Consider the following 24,460-nt stretch of genomic DNA (forward strand, 5'->3'; position numbering starts at 1 on the left):
TAAAAGGCTTATATTCTTTGAAGCTGTCCAGGTCATTAAGACCGGGCAAGACAGAGAAAATGCTCTAGAAAAAGAATAACACAAATGGGAATATTCACAGAGAGAAGGAGGAGGATGAGGCAAAGGTGAAAAAAGTTACCAAGTAGGGAACCTAGGTGAGGAGGATACAGGACCTCTTTGTTGCTGCTCTTGCAACTTTAATTTCAAAACGAATTTAATCAAGTTTTATGTGTATCCATCAATTTTTTCTGGCAAATGTACATATGTGTGTTTGCATACATGTGTACGCTTTTATCAGAAGCTCAGGGCCCAACTCATAATGGTTAAAACTGAATTTTGGGGATTGGTACCCAAGTAAGTGGATTAAAATATACATACAAAACTCCCCAGGCGATCCCAGTGGGCACCCCACTTTGAGAACCAGTACCGTCTGTGATTGTTTTTACCGTAACACCGGCGCAGCTTGTTAAAATGCAATTCCTGGACCGGCTTCCCGGGACGAGGTTCGCAGTAACCCCGCAGGGGAACCGGAGCAGGTGGTCCAAGCCCCGCCCCCGGCGGCCTCTCGGGCCTCGTGCGGCCCCAGGTGCCCCCCATGAAAGGCCCGGGCGGCCTTGGGACCTGCACGCCGCCATGGACCCCTTGCCCGGCTTCGTAGTCGCCGCGCCGGCGGAAGTGCTGGAGGACGTGCTGCGGGAGCAATTCGGGCCACTGCCCCAGCTGGCCGCTATCTGCCGGCTCAAGCGGCTGCCCTCGGGCGGCTACTCGTCCACCGAGAACCTGCAGTTGGTGCTGGAGCGGCGGCGTGTGGCCAACGCGAAGGAGCGCGAGCGGGTGAGCGCCCTGCCCCGCGCGGGTCCCCGGGGCCATCCGGGCCGGGCCGCCCCAGAACCCCGCACCGGGACAAGAATGACTTTCTTTCCTCTCCCCTGCACCTGCTACCCACTTCCGAACTCCTGGCAAGGTCCCAGTGCACCCCCTCACCGCCCCCCCCCCACCCCACCCCGCGGGGCCCGGAGGCGGCTTTGGCTGCTGAGGGCCGGCTCCTGTGCTGGCCTGAGAGAATGACAGTGGCCTTGTTACGCTCCACCCTGGTCCAGCTGCCCGTTCGCTGCCCTGGGGTGGGAACCTCGCGTGCTAAACCACCTGGACTTGGGCAGGAACCCTCCTGGGAAGAGCTGAGAAGGCCCCTGACAACTTCAAAAATGTCTCCCCTCAGCAGGTGCTTTTACGAAACTTAGAGACCGGAGTTGCGCTGGAATCTCACCACCGCGGGCGCTGGGTGGGTGCTTGGGTGCGCAGGGCTCTCTGCACTCCTTTTCCCTGTGCTCCGCATCTCTACCTCCAAGCGCAAATGGGGCGGGCAGGGCCTAATGGGAGTTACTCTTTACAAAAAACAAACAAACAAACAAACAAGTCCCCAACGTACACCTAGACTCCCAGTCGACCTGCTTTCCCGGAGGGAGTAAGCGTTCCGTTCCCAGTCAGACGGGGTTCGTGCCGAATCGCCAACCAGACGGTCCTGTGGGCTGTAGTAGGAGCGGCATCTACTGGTAGCTTTTAGTATCTCTAACCAATCTCTGGCCCCAAACTTGTCAGATCTGGTCCCCTTTGATCCCTTCTCAGTCTTTGGGTTGGGTCGCAGTAGAGAAGGGTCCTGGGACAGAAGAGTGAGTGGTGAAAGAGGCAGGGGCCCATTTAGTCTGGGACTCGAGAAGAAAGTTGTGCAGGGCCCTGTTTCTGCACACCCTCTCCCCTTAGAAATGTAGCCCCAGTGATGGAAGGAGGATCCTTGCCTGGGAAAGGGTGTGCAGAGAAAGGACCAAGGAAGAGTAGAAAGACTTAATGGAAAGTTGGGACAGTTGCAGGCGTGGAGAAGCACGGGTTTACTAGGCACTAGACTCTTCGTGAAAATAACTCTGTGATCTACTGTGATGATGCACCCTTAAACTAGATTCTGACCCGATAATTTGCATTTTATGTGGGCCTTCCAACCAGGAAGGAATCGCTTTCTGCAGAGAATTCATCCTATTTTAAAACTAATGGCCTTTATTCTTTGTAATGATACAATTAATATACTTGAAAAATATAGATGACTAAATAGGGAACAGAAACACCCACAACACAATGACTATGAACTTTCTTGTGTGTATGCTCCCAGTCTTTTTTTCTAGTTGTGTGTGTGTGTGTGTGTATATATATATATATATATATATATGCTCCAGTTTCCTATTGTAGAGCATACATGCTATTTTTGCAGCTTCTTACTGGTATATAAATCTATGTGCATGCCTGCTCATTGCTTTAGAATAAAATTCTAGGTGTGGAATTATTGGGATATATACAATCTCAATAATAGAGATTGATACAAGTCACCCAATTGCTTTCTAGGAAATTAATCCCCTTTAATAAGACATAGGACTGTTCCCATTTCCATTTTCAGAACTGGGTATGATTAACAAATAAAACAAAAGTGTTACCAGCTTGGTATATGAAAAATGGTATCTAATTTCTGTTATAATTTATAGTTTTTTAAGAGATTTTTATTTATCTTTAGAGAGAGGGAAAGGGAGGGAGAAAGAGAGGGAGAGAAACATCAATGTGTGGTTGCCTTTTGAGCGTCCCCCACTGGGGATCTGTTCCAAAACCCAGGCATGTGTCCTGACTGGGAATTGAACCCCTGACCCTTTGGTTCTCAAGCTGCACTCAATCCACTTAGCCACACCAGCCAGGGAAATTTGTAGTTTTTTGATTATTAAAGTTCAGTATTTTTATGTTTCTTGGTCCATTGTCTGCCTTGATGTGGGGTGGAGAGGGCTCACTATGTGAATGAGTATATTGGCTTTATGGTATAGTGGAAGCCAGTTCTTTCAGGGAATGTGTCCCATAGGGGGTGATCATCAGAGTTTCAGGCTTTAGAGCTGAGGAATTAGACCGTGGAGACTTTTTTAAAAAGGCATTTCATTCTACCTTTCGAGCCTCACTATCATGCCGAGTCTCTGAACTCTTAACTCTCTAAACCATCTACTGGGCTGGGCAAAAAGTGCAAGAGCTACAGGATGGGTATTTTTCACTTTGCATATAAGCAAACCTAGGCTTGGTGGTATGAAGTATGCTACTTACTCTTGTAAAGCTGAATGGTAGAGCTGGGCTTTAAATCTTCCAGTGTTGACTTAGAGCTTTTAGCCACTTCCCCAGCACCCCCACGTGACAGTGCAGCAGGTGTGTTCTTAGAGGACAAGGAGGAGATCAAGCGAACATAGACACTCCTTCCAGCCTGTCTGCCCACAGTGCCGAGCTGATGTCACTCCCCCTTCCCTTCCTGGCCAGGGGCCACTGCCAGTGGAATGGCTTTTCTTTGGCATGTGCTTTTGAAGATTCCCACCCAGACAGGAGAGCTGTGGAAATGAGTCTTCAGAGCCCCCTCCCGTGGTTTGGGGGATGTCTGAGCAAACTAGCTTCTGTGTGTTTCACTGTGCCTTTTTGTTTTCCAGATAAAAAACCTCAACCGTGGTTTTGCCAAACTGAAGACACTGGTGCCATTTCTTCCTCAAAGCAGAAAGCCTAGCAAAGTTGATATCCTTAAAGGTGCAACTGAATACATACAAGTTCTCAGCGATGTTTTGGAAGGAGCCAAAGACTCTGAGGTAAAGGTTTAAGAAGTTAGAACAAGGATATCCATCATTTATTGAGCCCTTTGTGTGTGCCAGGCAACTTATGTATATGTTCCAGCTAGTTTATAATAGCTCTCTGAGTTACTTACGGTCCTCATTTTGCACAGGAAGAAAACAGAGCACAGATATGAAATGCCAGGAGTGGGGATTGAGTCCAGGTCTGTGTGAGATGTGGAGCCAAGCTCCTGACCTGATCTACATACCTCCCTCCTGTCACTGTCTGAGACCCCGAGCTCCTAACTGCTGAATCTTTTATGGGCCTTGATAGCTGAGTTAGGAACGGAGGCTTCCACAACCCGCACTCAGGTGGTGGCTTCTCTTCAGGGAAAATCCTCAGGCAGGACACGGAAAAGAAGAGGCATTTCTGTCCTGAAGAGGCCTCCCTTGGGAGAGACCCTCCCTAAGGGATGACCTTGCTGGAGAGCATAGCAATAGTCTCGGGATACCAGTCTTGTGGGATTTTCTGACCAGTTAGTGGAATGTCGTAAATGAAACTTCTTTGCAAACTGTGAGGCACCATAGTGTCACCATTGTTACAAGGGTGCACAGCGCAGAAGTGTCCATTAGACAATAGATGGTGCAGATTGGTTTTAGGGACTCCTTCCATGGAGAGACAAACCTTCAAGGCCTAAAAATGAATTAGTCATCAGAAGAAGTAAAATATGGAGAGAGGAAAGGCCTCAGACATGAATCCTAAGTGACATCACAGACAGGAGAAAGGAGCAGCCGTCAGAGACAAGGTGACAGGAAGGTAGAGGGGAGAGCAAGATGGGTCCTAAAGTCAGGAATGGGGGAATCTTGAAAATCTGAGGGTGGAAAGTAGTGGAAGCTCCTGAGAGGCCTGGAAAGGCAGCCAGACCCGGCATTTAAGCTGTGGAATAGGAATGGCCTGGAAGCCAGCTCCTAGGGGGCCGAGGGATTATTATTGCTAAAAGTCTGGAGTCTAAGCAGAAGGAAGTGCAAACTTCAAGACCATTTGACCTGAAAGTCTGAGATTGGAAAGATGAAAAAAAAGAGAGAAAGGAAGAAAGAAAGAGAAGGAAGGAAAAGAGGAAGGAAAGAAAGAAAAGAAAGAGAGAAAGAAAGAAAGAAAAAGAAAGGAAGAAAGGAAGGAAGGAGGGAAGGAAGGAAAGGAAGGAAAGGAAGGAAAAAAAAGAAAGAAAAGGAAGAAAAGAAAGAAGCTGTTAGAACCAGTAAAGGTCTTTTCCATGTAGCAAAGGGACCATGTTTAGGGACAGAAAAGAAGGACAGATACTAGTAGAGAAACACTAATTCTAAACACTTCGGGCAGAAATAGCCAAGGGTATAACTATACTTTTAGGTGTTTTTTTCCCTTGTCTGCTAGTCCTACTTAGGTGACTTACTGGGAGGACACATTGTGCGGTGGTGGGAATGGGTTGTCCTATTGGCCAAGGTAGACGGCTGGGTGGTAGTGTGGTTGTAGAGTTTGCAAATGTGCAGGTGGCTGCCTTAGTTTTTTTCTCGCATGTTTATTGTGTAACAGAAGTGCTTTGTTTTGGCTGGATTCATTAAAACACAGGATCTATTCTGTGCTATAATATTTTGAATGCAGTTGCCTATTACACAACATTTTAAGGCTATAGGAGAACAATCTATTGAGTAATTTTTTTTCTCTCCATAATAATTTAAGCATTGCCCATATCACACAAATGAAACTTTGAAATATACTGATTCAAATTTTCAAAATTGACAGCCATACTGTTTGACAACTAAATATGGTTTCTAGAAACAAGACTCAGATCATCAGAGTTATATGAACAGTGCTCCTGAACCACACATGTCCTTGGCGAACGAGCTGTTGAGAAACAACACCCAACACACAAGCTGTGCTGTGGGCTCGAAGAGCGAGGAGAAAGGGCCCTGGGCAGACGGTGGCAGTGGTGAGTCAGCATACGCTTGTTGCCAGTGCTTGATGTCTGCAACTGGAGTTACCTCCCCAACCAGGAATCTGGTAAAGTGTTTCTTTTCAAGTTGCAATATAGATGTCAAAAACCCCCCTCAAAGTGCTTCCCTTGAGGTGTGTGCTTATTTTCCATGCTGAGCCGTGATGGAAACAAGATCATGTTGTGGAAGCACCTAGGTGGGAGGGGAGTTTGCTAGTTCCGAAGATCTATTATTATGTCCCCAGATTAACTGGTAACAGCTGAAGGGAAAGGCAACTTCTCCAGAATCGTGTAACATAGATTAAACTTATTTTTATGATCCTAGTTAATGCATCAAAAGGTTTTCTGGATTCTGAGGTCTGTAGACAAATAAGTACCAACTAGATTACCATATGTAAAGCTGCATGGTGATAATTTATACAAACACGCACACTCACTTGTGTGCGCACACACACAACTTTTAAAATAATCGGCCTTGTTAGAAAACAGCGTTTTGTAAGTAATAATGAAGGAGTTTATTGTAATAGCTCTCATTACTCTGCCAAGCTGACAAAGCCACTCAGAGTAGCAGCCTGCTTCTCCAAGTCTGGAAAGTGGGCTTCTGGTTCTTGATATGTCTCAGTGTTCTACAAACAAGACCCCTGGCTCCAACCTACCACATGATTGCTATTGAAATAAGAAAGGCTTGTCAAGAATCTGGAACTAAATGTACAGTAACAAGCAGCTCACCTATTCTGATGTGAGAGGCAGCAGGAACAAATGGTGGTTGGTAGTGGGAGACAGTTTTGCATAGCAGTTGAGTGTAGGCTTTGGAGACAGAAGGCTGAGGTTCAAACCCTGGTCCCACCACTTGCTCTCTGTGTGACCTTGGGTGAACTACTTAATCTGAATCTCTCCATTCCTCAGTTTCCTCATCTGTAGAATGGGAATGATCATTGTACCTACCTTGTACATAAAATAACTGTGAGGTTCAAAAGGCATCACGTCAGTGAAGTGTCTAGCACAGTACCTGGCATGTCAGTGTCCAATTGGACATACATTATTAAGCCTGCCTGACTCACCCCAGGTGATCAGCACTGATTGGTGAGCAATCAACAATGAGCTGCAGATACTTTAGCTCTGTTTATAGCAAGTGCTCTGGGTTTTCTCACATGGTTCTCACCAACACTCCACTCTGCTTTGAGGTCTTACAGGCTTCCTGCTGACTGGCTGACCTTGGTTCCCACTTCTGATTTGATTACTCTTTTCTAAGGACTCCATTTGTGCACCTGCTCTGTCTAGATGTTCAAATTCTGGCCCATTTGAAGTACAAACCCTCCCTTGCCAGTCAGCCCTTAGAAGGCAGAATTCCTATTGCTATTACATGAGCTGACAGGAAATGACTGAGAGCAAAAGAGTGTAGATAGGACCTCAGCTGAAACTTGAACCTGGCTATTTAAGTTGATAATAATAATGCTTCCACAAATGTAAATTTTAATAGGTATTAAAGCAAGAGCCTTATCTGCATTTAATCCTGTGGATCCTTATCAGGTGGGCACCCTCCCATGAGCTCCCTGGCTGCTCATTTCTGCCAGTCCTGTTGCGCCTGGCGGCACAGCAAGGCAACACTGACCACACCAGCAGCAAGGATAGGACATCCACATTTTCCAAGGATAAGGAAATAGGCCATTATTAGCACACTGGCTTAAAGTGGAGATTCACATTTTCCATTAGGAAACAAAAGTTCTGATTGGAAATTTATTTTTAAAAGGGAAAAAGGCACTTCACTTTTAGTCTTTTGGCTAACCAAGTTTAAGTTGTTAATCAGAAGAGTGTGCTAATTCTTAGAATGAACAAAAAAAGTTAATCCATTTGAGATATTTAATATATGCATGTAAATTCTGTCAAGTGTGCCTTCTAAGGCCTGGATTTTTCAAAAAGTATCATTTTCTGCAGAAGTGTGCTAGGCTTTCATCAGTTTTTTCAAGGGTTTCTCATTCTTTGGTGTTCAAATCATTTTTTGAAATAAAGGCATTTATTCTGGAGTAGTAACCCATCGTAAAAAGGTTGAAGGCATAGTACAAGGAACTTTCCCCCTGGCACACTTGAAAGTGAGTTGCCCACCTGGTGTCCATTTATCCCTTCCTGCCCTTGGAGAGGGTCTGAAGAGTGGAATCCTGGTGCTGGCAGAGATGGCCGTGTTTGGAGATTTGGGGATGGGGTCAGAATGGGCTGTGCGAGCTCAGCAGTTCCTGGGAGGCAAAATCCCAAATGAAGCACAGAAGAATCTGCTGATGGCAGAGGTGGAGATTAACTTCTCGGGCAAGGTTCACTTGGGGACGGAATCAGCAAGCACGACTATGTGTGTGGATGGAGAGGGCTGTGGGCCGTGTGAAGCCACAGCCTCTGACCTTGGGGGGGATAGGCATTGATGGCAAGATCCAGGTGAGGCTCCTTTGGGACTGGACTTCCAGGTGTAAGAGTTTGCTGTTTTGGAGTTGGGCATTGCTGGGTGGCAAGATGTTCAGTAACCTACCATTGTTTACTCGTTCTGTTTGTCACCTGTGGCTGTGACTCAGGCATTTCATGCGTCTCAAGGCTCTGAATTTTGTTCAGAGTTGCCTGTGATCTTGCAGAGGCTGTGTCTCTGGAGGAAGACCACGGTCAGCGTTGGAGGGAGGTGCCAACTGTGCTGGGTCAGAAAGGCTCTGAAAAGAGATGCGAGTGAGCACAGTGTCTGCTATGAGGCCTGATTTGTCGCCACCATACACTTCTGAGTCTTGGCCTGTCACAGGACCATTCCTTGGAAAGCGTTTCTGAGAGAAGGACGACTGTGGGTGGTAGATTCAGTCTACTGCCTCCTCTGAAGGTCGTGGGAATCTCTCTGTGAAAGTAATCACTGAGGACATTTCTTCTAACGGCATTTTAAGGTCTAAAATGTGATAGTCTGACTAGTTAGGATGAATTTATAAGCACCCAGGGAAAGTCTGGAAGTGTCTGTCTTCCTGCTCATACTTCCCCCAGGTCGTGGCTATGTGCTTTAGGGAAAATCTTGCCACGGCAGTGGGTTAGGTCTAGGCTTTTCCTTGGGAAGCACTTCCGTCTGCCCCAGTGCTGCCTGGTAGCCTAGGGGCCATATTCTGAACTTCCCTCTTGATAGTTTGTCCGTCCCTGCAAGGCCTTGCTACCTCAGCGGGCTAGGTGTTTAACTCTGCAGCCCCAGTCCCAGCATGCCGAGGCCTGGAGGGAAGGCCATGGCAGTGGTTGTACTGGGGTCTGGGGTGTCATTGTGTCTTCTACACTTTGGGTTTCGGGTTTGGTACCATGGTGACACAGATGCTGCTCATTCCCTCTGGAACTTTGGAAGGGCGAGATCCGGGACATACAGGACTGGACCCATGTAACCATGGAGTGATGCCACCACTGACGGAGGGTTGCCCAGGCTGCCCCTGCTTGGGAAGAGGCCCAGAGAGCACCCAGGAAAGACTCTCAAGGCCAAATCTGATTAAGACAAAAAAAGAGGAAAAACAAATTTCTTTTCTTTGTACAAATAAGAGAGAGAAAGAGAGAGAGAGAGAGAGAAAGAGGTCTTTCATTGGAACTTTAGTTTTTCCATGAGGGCAAAGGTTGACTCCATCATGGAAGTGGGGTTTGGTGTGCTGTGTGTGCACATGCGTGTTTGTGTGTGAAGTTTGCTGTGTTTGGCAAGATCTCCACCTGGTTTGTGCTCCTATCCCTGTCAGCAAGCAACACTTGAGAAAGCAAATAATTTCTTTTCTATTTCACTGACATATTTGGGCCTGGTGGTTAAATTAGTTGAAGTAAGCCCTCATCTATTCCAGTGGACTTTTTGAAGGGATCTTTATCGGTTTTATAAAAGGTTCCACATCTACATAGGGGAGCGTGCCAATAACTGGATGGAAGTTTCTCTCAAAGGCAGAGGCAGGAGTGACTTCTCTGGTGTGCTGCTGCCCATCCTTGGACAGATGGCTCCCTGGGGTAGCAGAAAATCAAACGTTAGGACCACCTAAGCTGGCACCTGCGGAGGTCAGTGTGTCCTTCCAATCTCCACCCTCTACCCTTTCCCCTCCTTCTAATCCTGGGTTATCCAGAACAGATAAGGGACAAAATGGGCCCCAAAGACATGGTATTAAAGGTAGATCTTCTGGTGGGAGGGTAAGAGATTTAAATACAATTTAACTATTTTTAGTAACTCTTCTGGCCCTCTTTGATCCCTTTCTTTCTTTTTGGAAGACTTCTTCTTCCAGGAATGTATCCTTCCAACAACTTTGTTGTGGAAGACACACCTGGGGCACCTGCCTCACTGGGGGTCCTCTGAGATGAGAGAAACCAAGTTTTGCTGCATCCTGCAATTTGAACCAGGTCCCTAAGGGAAGAAACAGGCTATATGGGGCTTGGTGGCCAAAGCCCTGCTCATTATAAAGGAGCTTAATTTTCTGGAAGATTATCTGAATGGCTTGCTCTCTGGACATGAGATGGTAAGGCTGTGGCCATGATGCTACACTCTGGCCTTCCATGCAGTGGAGTAGGATCAACAATTATGAGCACCATTTAGAGGAGAAGAAGGGTAACTTTACTTTTTACAAGGTACTCCACTCATTCTTGAGAATCCAGTAACATCATTATGACTCAGATGGTGGAAGAACTCTCTATTGTGTCCCATTAGGTACATCTTCTTTGGGTAAATACAGAAACAGTTTAGTGTTAAAAATCCTTATGGGGCTCTTTGCTTCTTAAGCGATCACCCCGCTCCTCCTCTTGCTCCTCTGGGTACAGTGAGGAGTGTACGCACGCACCATGGAGGCTGGAATGAAGGGCTTATGTGTTTCCTCCCTCTGGCCCCCAGTCTTGGGTGTTGTTGAGCTGACACCTGCTGTGGGTGTCCACACCCCTCCCCTGCACTGCGGCTCTCTTCCCTAGGTCTGACTTGCCAGACCTTCCGCATTCAGAACCCAGGCCTCTTCTGGTCTCCCTGGCTTTGCCACTTTCAAAGGGACTATGAAGCTGCCCTTGGGCCCATATATCTGGTCAGAGGCCTCAGTCATGTGGTCACTAAACAACTCTGAGAGGCTACATCCAAAATAATGGGTGCACATCTTTGCTTTCCTCAGATTCTACTTTAAAGTTATTGGGTTCTCTTATATAACTCCTCCCCCTCCCTGGCCAAGGCCCAGGGTGTCACTGTACAGGGCCCCTTCCCAGGGATCAGGCAGCTTCTACGCAGTAGTTTCATCCCCTCTGAATAACCATGTCCTGCCGTTTCAACCTGCATCTCCATTTTTTTTCATCTTCCCTGCTCTGTGGTTACCTGATGAGCAGCTATCTAAGCTCTGGCCCACCACAGCTCACACGTTCATTCGTCTTTTCATCAAAGTCAGCTTCTTTCAAATGAGAGCCTTGCTTTTCAGACTCTTGTTAAACTGGAAACTGAATTCCAAAGCTGAGTGAGTGAGGACTTCTGGTGGAAGTCCACACTGCTGCCCACTGCGCATCCCAGCCCCTGAGCCTTGACTCAGTGGGTGGAGGGAAAGGTGCATTGGAGGATGTGGGATTGTCTAGCCATCCAACTAACAACCATGCACCTGCCTCATGAAAGGAGGTGAGCAGCAAGCTGGGTTTCTATTCCTCAGACCAGACTCTTCTTGGTCCACTAACTCTTTGACTTAGATGAGGCCAACAGGCATTTTTAAAATGAACTGTGAGAATAAGATAAAATTAATAAACTTTATTTTCATACTCTGATACTTAAACATCACCTTCCTGGAATTTTCCAAGTAACTGGTAAGACAAACACACACTAAGACAATGAGCTGTAATATACTAGAATATAGGCTAAAAAGATTAAATTATCCTTTAACCTTCAGGTAAACACAATGATACATGCACTTGTCTCTTAGGTTTAAAACATTCTAGATCTGTAGAAACTTTTAAAACAGAACATCTAAAGCTAAATTTAAACTCAAGACGAGAAAGCTTGATCCCATGTATAGTGAAAAGGCTTGATCAAGGTCAGGAAAAGAAGTTATTAATACTTCTGCTGTCCCAGGCACTGTTCCTGGCAGATCGTGCCTATAACTTATTAGTTTTGTGACCAACCTATGGTGTATAAACAATGATATCCCTTTTACATGTCAGGAAACTAAGGAACAGAAGTTTAAGTCACTCGCCCAAAATGCAATGAGTCAAAGGAGGGTGGGCGATAGGACAAAGGAAGTCCTTTACCAGCCTTGCCTTCTAACACAACTCACCCTGGAAATGTGGATGGGAGCGGACTAGAAAACAGATAAAACATTTCAACCAAATGAAAGCATTTGGTGTTTTATTATCCACAGTGATACACATCTGGATTCCAATATGCAAACAGCCTAACCGTGATCTGAGTGACTTTATCTTTTAGTTCTGCATTTGTATGCTGTTTGAGATTTCAGAAAATTGAGAAGATACAAAATGATGTTAGTAAAGCCACTGATGGGAATATTCTAAAATGCTTCCGAACATTTTGAATTAAGAAGTCATCATGGGACAGATACCACTGTGTGTCTGTTTTTCTAATTCTATCATGGGCGTAATTAGAGGTTGGTATATACCAGGAGTTTGGATTGCAAGTTTTAATGGCCTATTAAATGGCACAGTTTTCTAATTGTTGGACATTTAAATATTTTTCAGATTTTTGTTCTCATAAACATGGCAAATAACCTGATGTGTTTTGCTCTTTCTGTATTTTTTCGTAAAGGACAGGTTCCCAGAAGCGGACCTCCTGAGTCACGGTGGGTACAATCGGTGACTCGATGCATGGTGTCAGTCGGTAACACCACAGCCGTGTGGGCGTGCTGCTTCGTCAGCGGGCTGTGCCTTGCCAACAGTGGGATCTGTTTAAATGATAGAATTTTAGTGGGTAAAAAACTGGTGTCTTTAAATTCAAACATCTTTGATTACTAATGAAATGAACAACTTTTTAAATATTTCTTTTGTGAACTGTCTGTTCTTATCTTTAGCCATTTACAACAAATTCTCTTCTGTGTTTCAGGCTCACCCAAATATGAAAAGTAAAGAGCTGATCCAGGCCTATCTTCTAGAGGCAAATAAATCATTTTTTTAAAATTTTGGAGGCTTTAAAAACATTTTTTGTGACAATTTGAAGTATGCAATCACCCTTTAAACAGACTTGCTTGTTACACATCTACTCAATTCTATTTCCTCCTTAACTCCACACGTTGAGGAGCAAGAATGAAGAAGGAAGCCTCAGGGCCCTAGGCCTTCACTCTTGCTCCTCAACCCCTGCAGAGGAAGTTTCCGTTCTCATCCTCTCAGGTCCTACACCTGATATTTTCCATTTCACCTGTTTTCAGGAACAGTGACCGTTACCCTTCCTGGGGAAATTAACCTTGAGAATGAATACGAATTAAAGCTAGAAGAATATGGAGTTGTAACTACTAGCCAATGGGAATGAGAATTTTCAGGGTTATCTCAATACCCAGCGAAGGCCATACAGCCCCTTTGTGCACGTCAGACCCCCAAGTGCCGGGAGCATAGAGGTGGTCTTCATCTTTATAATGCTCACTCAGAAAGACATAGCACTTAATATACACGGGGGTCTGCTTTCCATATTTTACCTACGTTAACTTTATCACAACTGTCCAAGCTAGCCACAATTATCCCTGTTTTACTGACAGAGAAAGGGAGGCACAAAACATGTATCAGTTGGCTTTGGCTGACATAAAAAACACCATAGCCTGTGTGGCTTGAGTAACAAATTAATTTCTCAAAGTTCTGGAGACTGGGAAGTCCAAGAGCAAGGACTGGAAGGTTTGATTTCTGGTGAGGATGATTTTCCTGGATTGCAGAGGGCTGGCTGCCTTTTCTCTCTAGCTCCACATGGTGAGAGCTAGTGCAGGTGGGCAAGCTCTGGTCTCTCTTCCTCTTCTTATAAGGACAGTGATTCTATTGGGTTAAGGTCCAGCCCTTATAACCTCACTTAACCTTAATGACCTGAAAGCCTTGTTTCCAAATAGTCACATTGTGGAATAGGGCTTTCAGTATACTAACTTTGGGGAGATAAAATTTCAGTCCATAGCATCCTGCCCTTCACTTCCCCAGATTCATGTTCATGCCACATGCACATTACATTTGTTCCACTCCAACAGCTGTAGAAGTCGTACCGCATTCCAGCATCAATTCTAAGTCTGAGGTCCAAAGCCTCATCTAAGTATCTAAGCCACTATGGGTAAGACTCTAGTTATGATTCATCCTGAAGTAAAATTCCTCTCCAGCTGTGAACCTGTGAAAGCAGGTGCTTCCAAACACCATGGTAAATGGGCATAGGGTAGACATTCCCAGTGCAGGGAAATAGGAAAGAGCAAAGGATGACGGGTCCCAGGCACATCTCAAACCTAGCAAGGCAAGTTTCATTAGATCTGCACAGAGGCCCTGGGCTGGCAGCATCACTCCCCATTCCTGCCATAACACATTCTCTCTCTCTCTCTCCCCCCTCTGCAATGATGGCCCTGCCCTCTGAAACCAGGAGGGGACAGGCTTGCCTCCTGGGCCTGTGGTCAGAACAGCAGCCCCGGTGATCTCTGACCAATTGCCTTTGGGGTCAGACTCTTTCTCTGACCAATAGTGCATGTTTACAACCTATGATCTGGTTCTGTAGAACCCAGGAAGTCCACCCAACGCCTGCCTTCATTCTGTCCTGTTTTCTCTGTCCCCTTTAGTTCCCAAGTTTCTGTCCCCAAGAAAGACTGGCAGTGTCTTTCTTGTATAATCCCATCTCTTCTCGTGGCCTCTGCTGAGATGACTGATTAAGTGTAGGAGCCGTACCCATGACCTCTTTATTAAATGGCTGTCCCACTACACCCTCAGTGCACGCTCCGGCCCCAGCATTCTCACTTTCTGCGATATAGGTAGGCTGAAAATTCCCCAAACCTCCAAGTTTTGCTTCCTTTTTGTTCAATAATTCTTTCTTCAATTCATCTCTTTCCTCTTGCATTTTACTATGAGCACTAAGAAGGAACCAAGTTGCACCTTCAATATTTTTCTTAGACATCTCCTCTGCTAAATATCCAGTTGTATCACTTGCAACTTCTACCTTCTACAAAACACTTAGAACCCAATTTGGCCAAGTTATCTGCCACTTTATAACAAGGGTCGGGTTGTCTTTCCTTTGGGGTCTAAGGCCTCTTCACCAACTACATGTGGGAACTCATTGCCCTGGAGGGTTCTTCCCTCATGTGGCTGGTGTTATAGTTGCTGGTTGCCTCATAACAATTAGTAATAAGATTGTAAGTATTTTTTAAATTCCTACCCTAGGATATGGTTATTGTTTTAGAGAGAGAGAGAGAGAGGGAGAGAGAAACATCAATCAGTTGCATGACTTATGTGGCTCTGTGGGATGGATATTGTCCCACAAACCAAAAGGTCACCTGTTTGATTCCTGTCAGGGCACATGCCTGAGCTGTAGGGTCCCTGGTTGGGAGTGTGCGATAGGCAACTAACTGGTCAGTGTTTCTCTCACACACTGAGGTTTCTCTCCCTCTCTTTCTCCTCCCCTTTCACTTTCTCTAAAAATAAATAAATCAAGTATGAGAAAAATATGGATTGGTTGCCTCCCATATGTGCCTCAACTAGAGATTGAACCTGCAACCTAGGCAAGTGCCCTAACCTGGAATCGAACACGCAACCTTATGGTATACAGACAATGCTCCAACCAACTGAGCCACTCAGCCAGGACATAAGACTGTTAAGTACTTTCATTTGGTGTCCCATTTTGTCTGCATAACAACCCTGGGCAGTAGGAGACTGGGCTGCCATAATAAAGTACCACAGACTGGATGGCTTGAACAACAGAAATGTATCTGAGGTCAAGAGATCAAGGTGTCAGCAGGGTCGGTTTGTTCTGAAGCCTTTCCCCTCGGCTGCGGATGGCCATCTGCTTCCTGTGTCTTTACATGGTCTTCCCTCTGTGCCAGTCTGTGCCCACATTTCTTCTTATAAAGATACTAGGGCCCGCTCATATGACTTTATTTTTTTAATTTTTAAATTATCTTTGAATACCCTACTCTAAATAAAGTGACATTCTGAGGTACTAGGGGTTAGGACTTGTTGGGAACCACCCTGCCTAGTTTCAGAAGCTGTAACCCCCCCATGGCTAAGGCTGAGAGAGCTACCTTCAGACCATAAGCCACTAAGGAGACAAAGCTTATCTCCCTGGCATGGGTGCTGCTTCTGCTCCTTTTTCTTCATCCTGCGTGGCCCCCAATTCTTGAGCGATTAGTAAATGACAGGTAAGATTCCTCAAGGGAGGAATGACCTAAGATAGGCACAATCATGGGGAGGCCCCAGGGAAGGACTTGGGGGGCTATAGAAAAAGGGGGTGATGGACCCTTGCTCCTCAGCTTTGACACAGCCTGAGTCCTCATTCTGTCTGCAAGAAGTCTCTTAATTTCTTGGTTGCCTTGCTTCCCCTGCCTGACTTAAGCCTGAAACAATGACAGAGGGCAGTGTAGCCCTGTGCTGGAAAGGGCGGGTTCCCTGAGTGATCAGGCCTAAGAAAGAATATGTAAAATTCTGTGAAACTTGCTTTACTAAGAATGCTCTCAATTAAATGATAAGGGTTTGAGCAGGAAATGAGTTTGTTTCCCAAAGTCTTGTAGCCCTTTAGCTAACAGACCCTGACTCAGAATAAGCTCTCATAGTTCTTCCTATGTTATCTGTTGTTTGATCCTTACTGCCTAACAATGATTAATGAGCTTTGCCTGCATTCCTGTGCAGAAGGAACCTAATAAAAGTCCATTGAGGAAAAGGCTCTTGGTTCTTCTCCTTTGAGAGATCGGCCACCTTTCCTCCCCAGGCAGATCATGTCTTAGTAGACTTATTCTCGTCTGCAGCAGACAGGGGGCTCTGCGAGCAAAACTCCCCCACAAGGACTTCAATATAGAGTTTTTTGGAGGACCCACTGCAGCCTGTAACAGAGGGTAAGCACTGTTGCCCTCACTTTACAACTGAGAAGTGAGACCTCAGGGTCAGAGTCTTTCTTGAGGCCACACAGACACTGGGATGAGACTGCAGCCCCAGGCATTGGGACCCCCATTCTCTTTCCACAGCAGACCTCAACCACAGAGTTGGCTGAACTTCCACTTGTTGAGAGAATGGGATTTTTAAGAGATCCAGACTTAGAATTTATCACTGGCCTTGCTCTGAAAGCACTGTCTTTTCTCCATTCCCTGTCTTAAATTGGATTCTTCTAAAATTAGGCTATGATTTATAGTTTAGTTGACGAAAGGAAATACTGGTAGGGGAGTGGGAAAGTCACATAGGGAGGAAGGCAGCCTGTGAAAGGTGTGTGGCTGGGCAGGTTACTGCTGTGGGCAGCTGAGGCTCATCCTGCTGAGGCCTCTGGGAGACTGTGTACAACATGCCACAGAGGTGTCCTCCTGATTCCTAGGGTGAGGGGCCCAGGCTGTTTGTCTACAAACTACTGATGGCCATTGTTGAGAGCTGCCCTGGAGTGTCAATTCCTCCGGCACCTGCAGCACACCCTGGGGGAGGTCACTGATGAGCATGCCTGGGCCTGGAGAGTGCTGCGGCACTCCAGTAGTTATCCACTGCTGTGTAACAAATTACACAAACTTAGCAGCTTAAAACAACACATTTATTATCTTACAGGTTCTGTTGGGAAAAAGTTGAGCCTGAGTATGGCTTAGCCGGGTCCCCAGCTTCAAGGTCTCTCTCAAAGCAGAAGTCAAGGTGGTGGTCTGGGCTGTGGTCTGGGCTGTGGTCTCAGCTGAAAGCTTGGCTGGGGAAGTATCTGGCCTGATGCCGCCCTCAATTCCTTGACACGTAGGTTTTCCTAACATGGTTGTTTCTTTAAAGTATTTAAGAGAAGAATGCAATCAGGAAAGTCAGCTAGCAAGATGAAGAAACTTAGATAACGCAATCACAGAAGTGACACCCTGTCAGCACCGAAGGGAAGGGAATGACATAGGGCATGAACACAAGAGTCGGGGACATGGTGGGTATGTGCTACACGGCCATCTGCTCTCTTTACAAATCATTGCCAGCCAGAAACATTTTTGTCAAGATTTAGAGATCTGGGGTACTAGCCAAGTGTGATTTGATTTCCTGGGTCTGACACGGAGTGTCCTATGCTTCCCTGTCCCTGGTTAAGGGCCAGGCACCTTGGACTTTCTGCAGTGGGGACTCTGACTCCCAGGGATCTTCCCAGCACAGCCTGTGGAGCCAACTACAGTGATGGTTTCTTTCACTAGATTTCAAAGCGAATTTGGACTTGAATGAGAACTTCGGAACTCCAACTAAAATTCCATCTAGGTTACTACTACGGAAATTAACATAATAGAGTCTTGTCTTCTGCCTGGGCCTCAGAACAACTCCTAAAGCCGCAGGATGGTGCTGCTCTTCCCAGCTCTCATACTACTCAGATGGCACCTGGGAGAAGATGGACGGATTTTTTTTTTTTTGGCTCTAATGTCTAGATGAACAAATTAACCTTTTTGGGAAAAGGAAAGTATATCAGCCTTATCCATTTATCAGTGTCTTGAACTAATTCTGCTTTTTAAAATTGGTATTTTGTCTCCTCCGAGAGGTCATGTGCAGGATCGTGGTTAGGGCTCACAAGCTCCAAAACTACAGTAGTTAGGTTTGAATCTGGCTTAGTCTCCCACTAGCTATGCAACCTTGGGCAAGTTGCCTATCCTCTCTGTACCTCAGTCTCTTCATCTGTAAAATGGGGTAATGGTAGTACCATCCTCACAGACTTCTTGTGAAGATTAAATGAATAAAAATGCATGCAAAGCCCTCAGAACAGTGGCAGAAGCCAACAAGAATTTGCTAGTGTCAGTTTGAGAAAGCTAAATAATATACCAGGAATGGAAATCTTTTGAGTGATGGCAATGACTGAAAAAAATTATGAAACCTGTTCTTTCTGGAGTAAACCAAAATTCTCTACTTCCTTTCTGAGTTCTGTTTCAGAAAAGGATCCACCATACCTGTGATTTCAGGGGTCTGGAGAGGGCATTCCTGACTTCCCAGGTATAACTGGTCCATAATTTACCAGGTTATACCTGGACTTTGGCTACCTAAACTGTGTCAATAAACAATTCACTTCTGGACAGGCAGACCTCTGGGCCTGGTGGTAGAACTGCTTGTAATTCTAGCAGGCTTTGACATGAGAATGGGGAAAGAGCTTGTGTTACTCATTGATTCCGAAGATGAAATGAGAATGAGTGAGAAGCTCTGAGCTGGGGAGAAGGGTGTGGAGACTAGGGGATGAAGGGATTGGAGAAGCTAGAGCAGAAAGACAAAATTCACTCTGGCATCTGAAATAGAAGGCCTGCTAGTTGTTCTAGGGTGGCTATACTGGGCATTTTCTCTCTCACTTTTTTAAAAAAAGATTTATTTATTTATTTTTAAAGAGAAGGGAAGGGAGGTAGACAGAGGAGAGAAACATCAATCAGTTGCTTCTTGTTCACACCTCAGTTGGGGACTGACCCCACAACCCAGGCAGGTGTCTTGATGGGAACTGAACTGGTGACCTTTTGCTTTGCAGAACCATGCTCAACCAGCTGAGCCACACAGGTCAGGGAATCTCTCTCCGTCCTCCCCACCCCCCACCACTCCATACCTTACATCAGTGCTAGCTTACATAGAGTGGCATTCTTAAATGTTAGTGTGCAAAGGAATCACTAGGGATGCTTGTCACTAATACCAATTCCTGGGCTCACCTCCAGAGATTCTGATTCCGCAGTAGCTCTGTGGTGGGGTCTGGTGGTTTTTATGGGGGTGTCTAAGGGCTGTGGTGCCCCAGAACCTAGAAGGAGCAGAGGGGCCATAATCTTGTTGGGGGCAGTGACCAGGGGCTTTTCTGGAAGCTGTACTTGCCCTAAAGTCACACTTTTAGAAACACTTGGAGTAAATGGTGATTTAGGGGCGTTTGGGGAGCTGGTGGAGATTATTGAGGTCTAAAGTCTCAAGCTGCTACTCGATATCCCCACTCTGAGAATCACGGTCAGGGAGTATTAGAAATGGGAGGCACCTTAGGTACTGTCATTCTACAGAGGAAGACAACAAGGCCCCGAGAGGTTCGGTGACCTTATCCAAGCCACACAGCTAGTTAAGGGCAGATTTGAGACTGTGACCAAGTATTATGGTTTTTCATCTAGTTCCCCATTCACTAAATACCTGTTCCCTCTGGGTGGGGAGGGGAGAGGCCTGAGAAGAGGAGGTCGTGAGAACTGGAGGGAGCTGGACCAGTGGCCCCAGAGGGTAGGGCAACAACAAAAATTTTGTTCTCCTTGAAATCAGAGTCAGAATTAGGATAGGGATAATTTTGGCTTGGAATTCAAATGGTCAGACAATTGCTATTAAAATCATTAGTAGCGTTATCTTCCAAACACAAGATATCCCCACTTGACAAAAACATATTCCAAATGTAGGACTCTTTCCCCTTCTTTTATTATTTATTTATTTTATCATTCCAAATTCTCATTTTATTCTCTATTACAGGTATTGGGGGTTACCTTCTAAGGAAGCTCACCTTTCAGATTTTCTTCCTAGTAACAAAATCTTCATATTGGCTCTTGGCTGTCCCGGCTTTTCGTGCGTGGTGCCTGTGTGGACGTGGGCAGAGGCCGGGCGGCGGGACTGCGGCAGCGCGGGCGGCGGGCACCGCGGGAGGGGCACTGCAGCACCGTGGCCCCGGGCGGCGGGACAGCGGCCCTCTGGAGGGGGCGCTGTGGGCACCGCCAAGCGTCCTTTTGTCAGCACGCACCGCCAGGAGAGCTTCTCATTTCCTCCCAGCCTCGTGCGGGAAATGGATTTAATTCTGACGACAGGGCTGTAAGGGGCGAACAGAAACGAACGTCTTTTGTCAAGGAGTGGCAGGCAGCCTCTGTTGTCTGTAGTCACAAGTGACGCCAGAAGCTGCATTGCTGGTGGAATTCTAGGCAGCTCTGACAAGTGCGGGGCTGCAGGATGGGGAGAAAACAGTGCTCTGCAGATTAGCTGGGTGCTTTTATTAAGCAGACCTCAAGAAAGAGGGGAAAAAATCAACGGAACGAAACAAAAACAGCAACAACCTACAGTGGAAGCCCAGAGATGGATAAAAAGCCTTGCAGAAGGTAAGCGCGTCTCCAGAATGGCCACCGTGGAATTGCCTTGGTTTTGTTTAATTTAATGGAATTTGAGATCCCACAGCATCCTTCCGCCGTGCTACAGCTTGCTGGTCCAGATCCACAAGCGTCTGTTAGTGAGTGCGTCTGCGATGCAGCCCTTCCCGGTGGCGGTGTTTTACCCCTAAAGGTTTCTGTTGATGATGTGACATTGGAGGTTCTTTGGAGAGCCGGGCTGCAGAGCGCTGGCCTAGGCAAGGGGCGGTCGGACCTGCCGGCCCAGAGCGCTACGCCTGACAGGTGGGGCTTTCTCCTACGCTGGGCTGGAGGGTAGTAGCTTCGCTTTGCGGCTGCCCCTCCTTCCCCTTCCGGCTAGGCCACCGCCCTCCCGGGTAGTTTTGCCCGGCGCGCACCGCTGGGCTGAGCGCGCTCCCCAGGCCTCGCCAGCTCCCGCGCCTCGCGCTCCCCCGAAGCTGCCGGGAGAGCAGGTGGGGCGTTGGCAGCCGCCCGCATTTTGAACAGGGGAGCTGTCAAGTAAGCAGGTCCTGGTGGGCTTGGATTTTTGTGCGACTCCACCACTTTGGAGGGAAAAAGGCCACTGGCCCCGAGGAGGTCTTCATAGTCTGTTCCTCTCTTTACTCCATCTTCCCTCCCTTCTCTTCCCGTTCTTCCCTCCCCTCCTGCACCCCGGGTGGAGGCCAACCTAGGTGGTCCGCGAGGTGGAGGCCAGCATCTGCTTGTTTTCAAATCGTGACTACAGCCTACCTGCTGTGGAGGAGGGGTGGGAGCGGCAGGCTGGATGCCGAGCAGGCGTTCTGGGTCTAGCCTATTGTCTTCCCTTCACTCCCCCTTCCTTTTCTTCTCTAATCTCCACCCCTGCTCTCCCGCCATCCTCCACCCCCGCGGAAAAAAAAAAAAAGAAGAAGAAAGGGAAGAGAAAGAAAAAAGCTCCAGCCCACACCCTATCAAATTCTTTTAAACATTTGTCATTTATCTGTGGCACATGATTATTACCCGTCTGTTTCATGGCACCCACTCTCCCCTCCTCTGGCAGTTTGTCACCTAAAATTCAACGGACTCAGATAAGCCTTGTAAATAACAGAAATCAAATCTTAATCTTTGAAATGGGTATTTAGTGTTTTGTGAATAACCTCAAAGGAGGGGAGCACGTGATTGGAGAGGATGGACTCCCCACCTTTCACATCTAGGGTGTGGATGCAGCTGGGGTACCTGAGATACTTAACTCAGGCGGTGAGAGATGTCCTCATGAATGGGGTTTGAAAAGGATGCTTAATTTTAGGGAAAAATAGTTTTTGGCCAGCAATGGAAATGAAAGTGCTGAATAAGACCAGAGAAGGTAACTGAAGCTTCAGATTTGCAAGCTATCTGCTCACTAACAAATAAATAATAAATGTTAGGGATTTTAAAAAGGGGGTTAGACCATTTAACATGTTCACTTCACAATGTTGGGCCTTCATTCTGTAATGTGATCATACATTTCTCAATGCCTGTGGACCAGGGTCTTGCCCAAAGCCCCACCCACAGGAGGGCACAGTGACACAAACTTTTCAGTGACACAAACTTTTCAGTATCAGTGTGCACTCGATGCACTTTGAAGCACCACTGACGAGAAATCATTCTTTGATCCAAAATCCATAACATTTCTGTAGCAAGCCCTATGTTCTTTCTTGTCCACCAAATTGTTTAGCCCTGTTAGAAACATACTTGTCACATACACCCTGCACAACGCTGCCTGAAATGACACACCGCAAGTAGTTTCTAGGGTTGGGCTGACTTTGCTTTAAATATCAGTAGAGTGCTAGAATTGGCATATCTCAGCTTTATACATATAAAGGCTTTGATATGTATATTTATTACCTACCTTGTTCCACAAGAGTTTTAAAGACAGTTTACATGAATTCATAAAATATAGCAAGGCAAACTAACTAGGAGTAGGTGGGAAAGAAAAAAAGTAAACTCGAAGGAGAGAGACATAAAATGTTTTTAAGAATGAGACGAATACACAAAATAGAAGCATAAGACCCCTACACCTTTTATGAGGGGGGAACAAATCCAGCTCTTGGCTTTTATAGTAGCTCATACAAAAAGGGAAGTTGACCATGGCACATGTTCTGTTTATTTGTTGGTTCATTCACTCACTTGTTCACTCAACAAACACTCAGTGAGAACTTAACTCTGTGCCACGTTCTGTGAGGTGCAGACCTGTTCTCTGCCCTGATGGCACTTACACTTACAAGTGAATGCAAGACACAGACATTCATGAAGAAGTATCTCTAATGAATATATGATTACAAATCGTGTTAAGAGCTGAGCAGGAAAAGCACAAACAAAACATCATATGTCCAGAACATGAAAGCATGAAATATAAACCTCTTAAGGGAAGCACAATAATTCTTGACTCTAACAACAGAAAGGAATTTTTTTCAAATATGGTGCAGCATTCGGAATGGTGTCTTCAATCATGTCCTCGTCAGACACAGGCTGGGCTGCCCTCAGCTGGTTTTTATAGTGCCCCTCCGTGTGGGCGCATGATCTCAACCGCAGGCCTCCCAGACCCCTGAGGCTCTGAGGACGTATGTCTTTTGTGGGATCTGTGTCTTCTCTAATTTCAGTGATAATCTTAAATAATGAATAATAAAAGTGTGTTCTGGATCATCTTGTTAGTCACCCCCAAGTCGAAGTTCACCCCCAGAGGGTTGGGTCTAACCCTCCATCTTCCCTTGTGAGCCAGGGGTGGGCCTGCTGACTCGGGCCACAGCACGGAGGAGGGGGTGGGGATGGACACAGGGGCATGTGGAGAGACACGTGAGCTCACACAGGCACAGGCTTGCCAAACTGCGAACAGCTCCCGGTGACCTCTGCTGCACTGGCAAGGAACACGGCTCTCCTGCCACATCTGCCTGCATATGGACCGAGTCTCAGCAATTCTTTAGCAGCAGGTGTTGCAGTAAAAACTCAATGGAAAAGTTGCTGTTGCCGGTTTTAGCAGTAATTGGATTAGGTCTCTATTTAACGCAGAACTAGTAACCCTCCAATAAGTCCCTTACGTCCAAAGCACTGACAGGTAATTTGGTGCAATGGTTAAGTGGAGCCAGACTGCCTGACTTCAGATCCACTTTTCCACTCAAGCTGTGAGACTTCAGGCGAGTTAGTCAGCCTCTCTGTTCCTCTTGTGATACTATGTGGATAAATGTGTGGTATTGATTTCAGAGTGACATTGTGAGGATCAGAGGTACTACGTGTGAAAGACTTGGAGCATATAGTAAGGTTCAGTAAATGTTAGAGATCTTTACTCTTCATGGTAGTATAAAATGCCACCTCATTTATGTTGGCACTCCAGGCTGGATGGTTGTGATAGTAGACTCTTAAACCTGACACACTTTAATGTTATTAATATTGTTTTGCACAGCATGCTTTATGCATTGTCTGCGTTCAGATCGTTGAAGTCAAAGTTCAGAAAATAACATGTAGTAACTAGACTTGAGGCTGCATCTTTCTATTGTTATACCCAAAATGGTGTTTTAGCTTCGGTGAAACAATACTATATCAGTTGCAGTGAATTTATTTCATTCATTTGACATTTTAAAGTTTGATAGTTGTATTTATTTGTACCTTTGTTTTGGCATTTTGGCTATATAAAAGCTATAAAGCACAAGTGTTTAGAACTGGCCTTTATTAGAGTAATATTTAAGTTACATTTTAACAGGTGTGACTTAGGTGGACCATTGGGCCCACG

The 24,460-nt window shown here is 46.1% G+C and overlaps 2 protein-coding genes across 2 annotated transcripts in view; both read left to right on the top strand.

Moving 5' to 3' along the window:
- Nucleotides 1-633: 633 nt before the first annotated feature.
- On the top strand, nucleotides 634-12,684 carry FIGLA (folliculogenesis specific bHLH transcription factor). The gene is made up of 5 exons (XM_037047832.1): nucleotides 634-834; nucleotides 3,495-3,647; nucleotides 5,422-5,646; nucleotides 12,312-12,345; nucleotides 12,606-12,684. The coding sequence occupies exons 1-5, from the start codon at nucleotides 634-636 to the stop codon at nucleotides 12,626-12,628; spliced, it is 636 nt and encodes a 211-aa protein (XP_036903727.1). The 3' UTR covers nucleotides 12,629-12,684.
- A 7,464-nt stretch (nucleotides 12,685-20,148) lies between these two features.
- The window catches only part of ADD2 (adducin 2), a 95,870-nt gene continuing 91,558 nt past the window's right edge, over nucleotides 20,149-24,460 (top strand). The window contains exon 1 of the mRNA XM_037048138.1: nucleotides 20,149-20,712. The gene's annotated coding sequence lies outside the window, so the exon portion shown is untranslated. The remainder of the gene's footprint in view (nucleotides 20,713-24,460) is intronic.

Source organism: Sturnira hondurensis, unplaced genomic scaffold (genome assembly GCF_014824575.4).
Source record: "Sturnira hondurensis isolate 20B ecotype Veracruz unplaced genomic scaffold, ASM1482457v3 Scaffold0006413, whole genome shotgun sequence".
In the NCBI taxonomy this organism is placed as follows: Eukaryota; Metazoa; Chordata; class Mammalia; order Chiroptera; family Phyllostomidae; genus Sturnira; species Sturnira hondurensis.

Bases quoted from the DNA above. Each gene is read 5' to 3' on its own strand.
- FIGLA (XM_037047832.1), top strand. From the start codon at position 634: ATGGACCCCTTGCCCGGCTTCGTAGTCGCCGCGCCGGCGGAAGTGCTG. The intron at 3,648-5,421 runs GTAAAGGTTTAA...TATGGTTTCTAG, and splicing joins AAGGAGCCAAAGACTCTGAG to AAACAAGACTCAGATCATCA. The intron at 5,647-12,311 runs GTAAAGTGTTTC...TTTTTCGTAAAG, and splicing joins CCTCCCCAACCAGGAATCTG to GACAGGTTCCCAGAAGCGGA.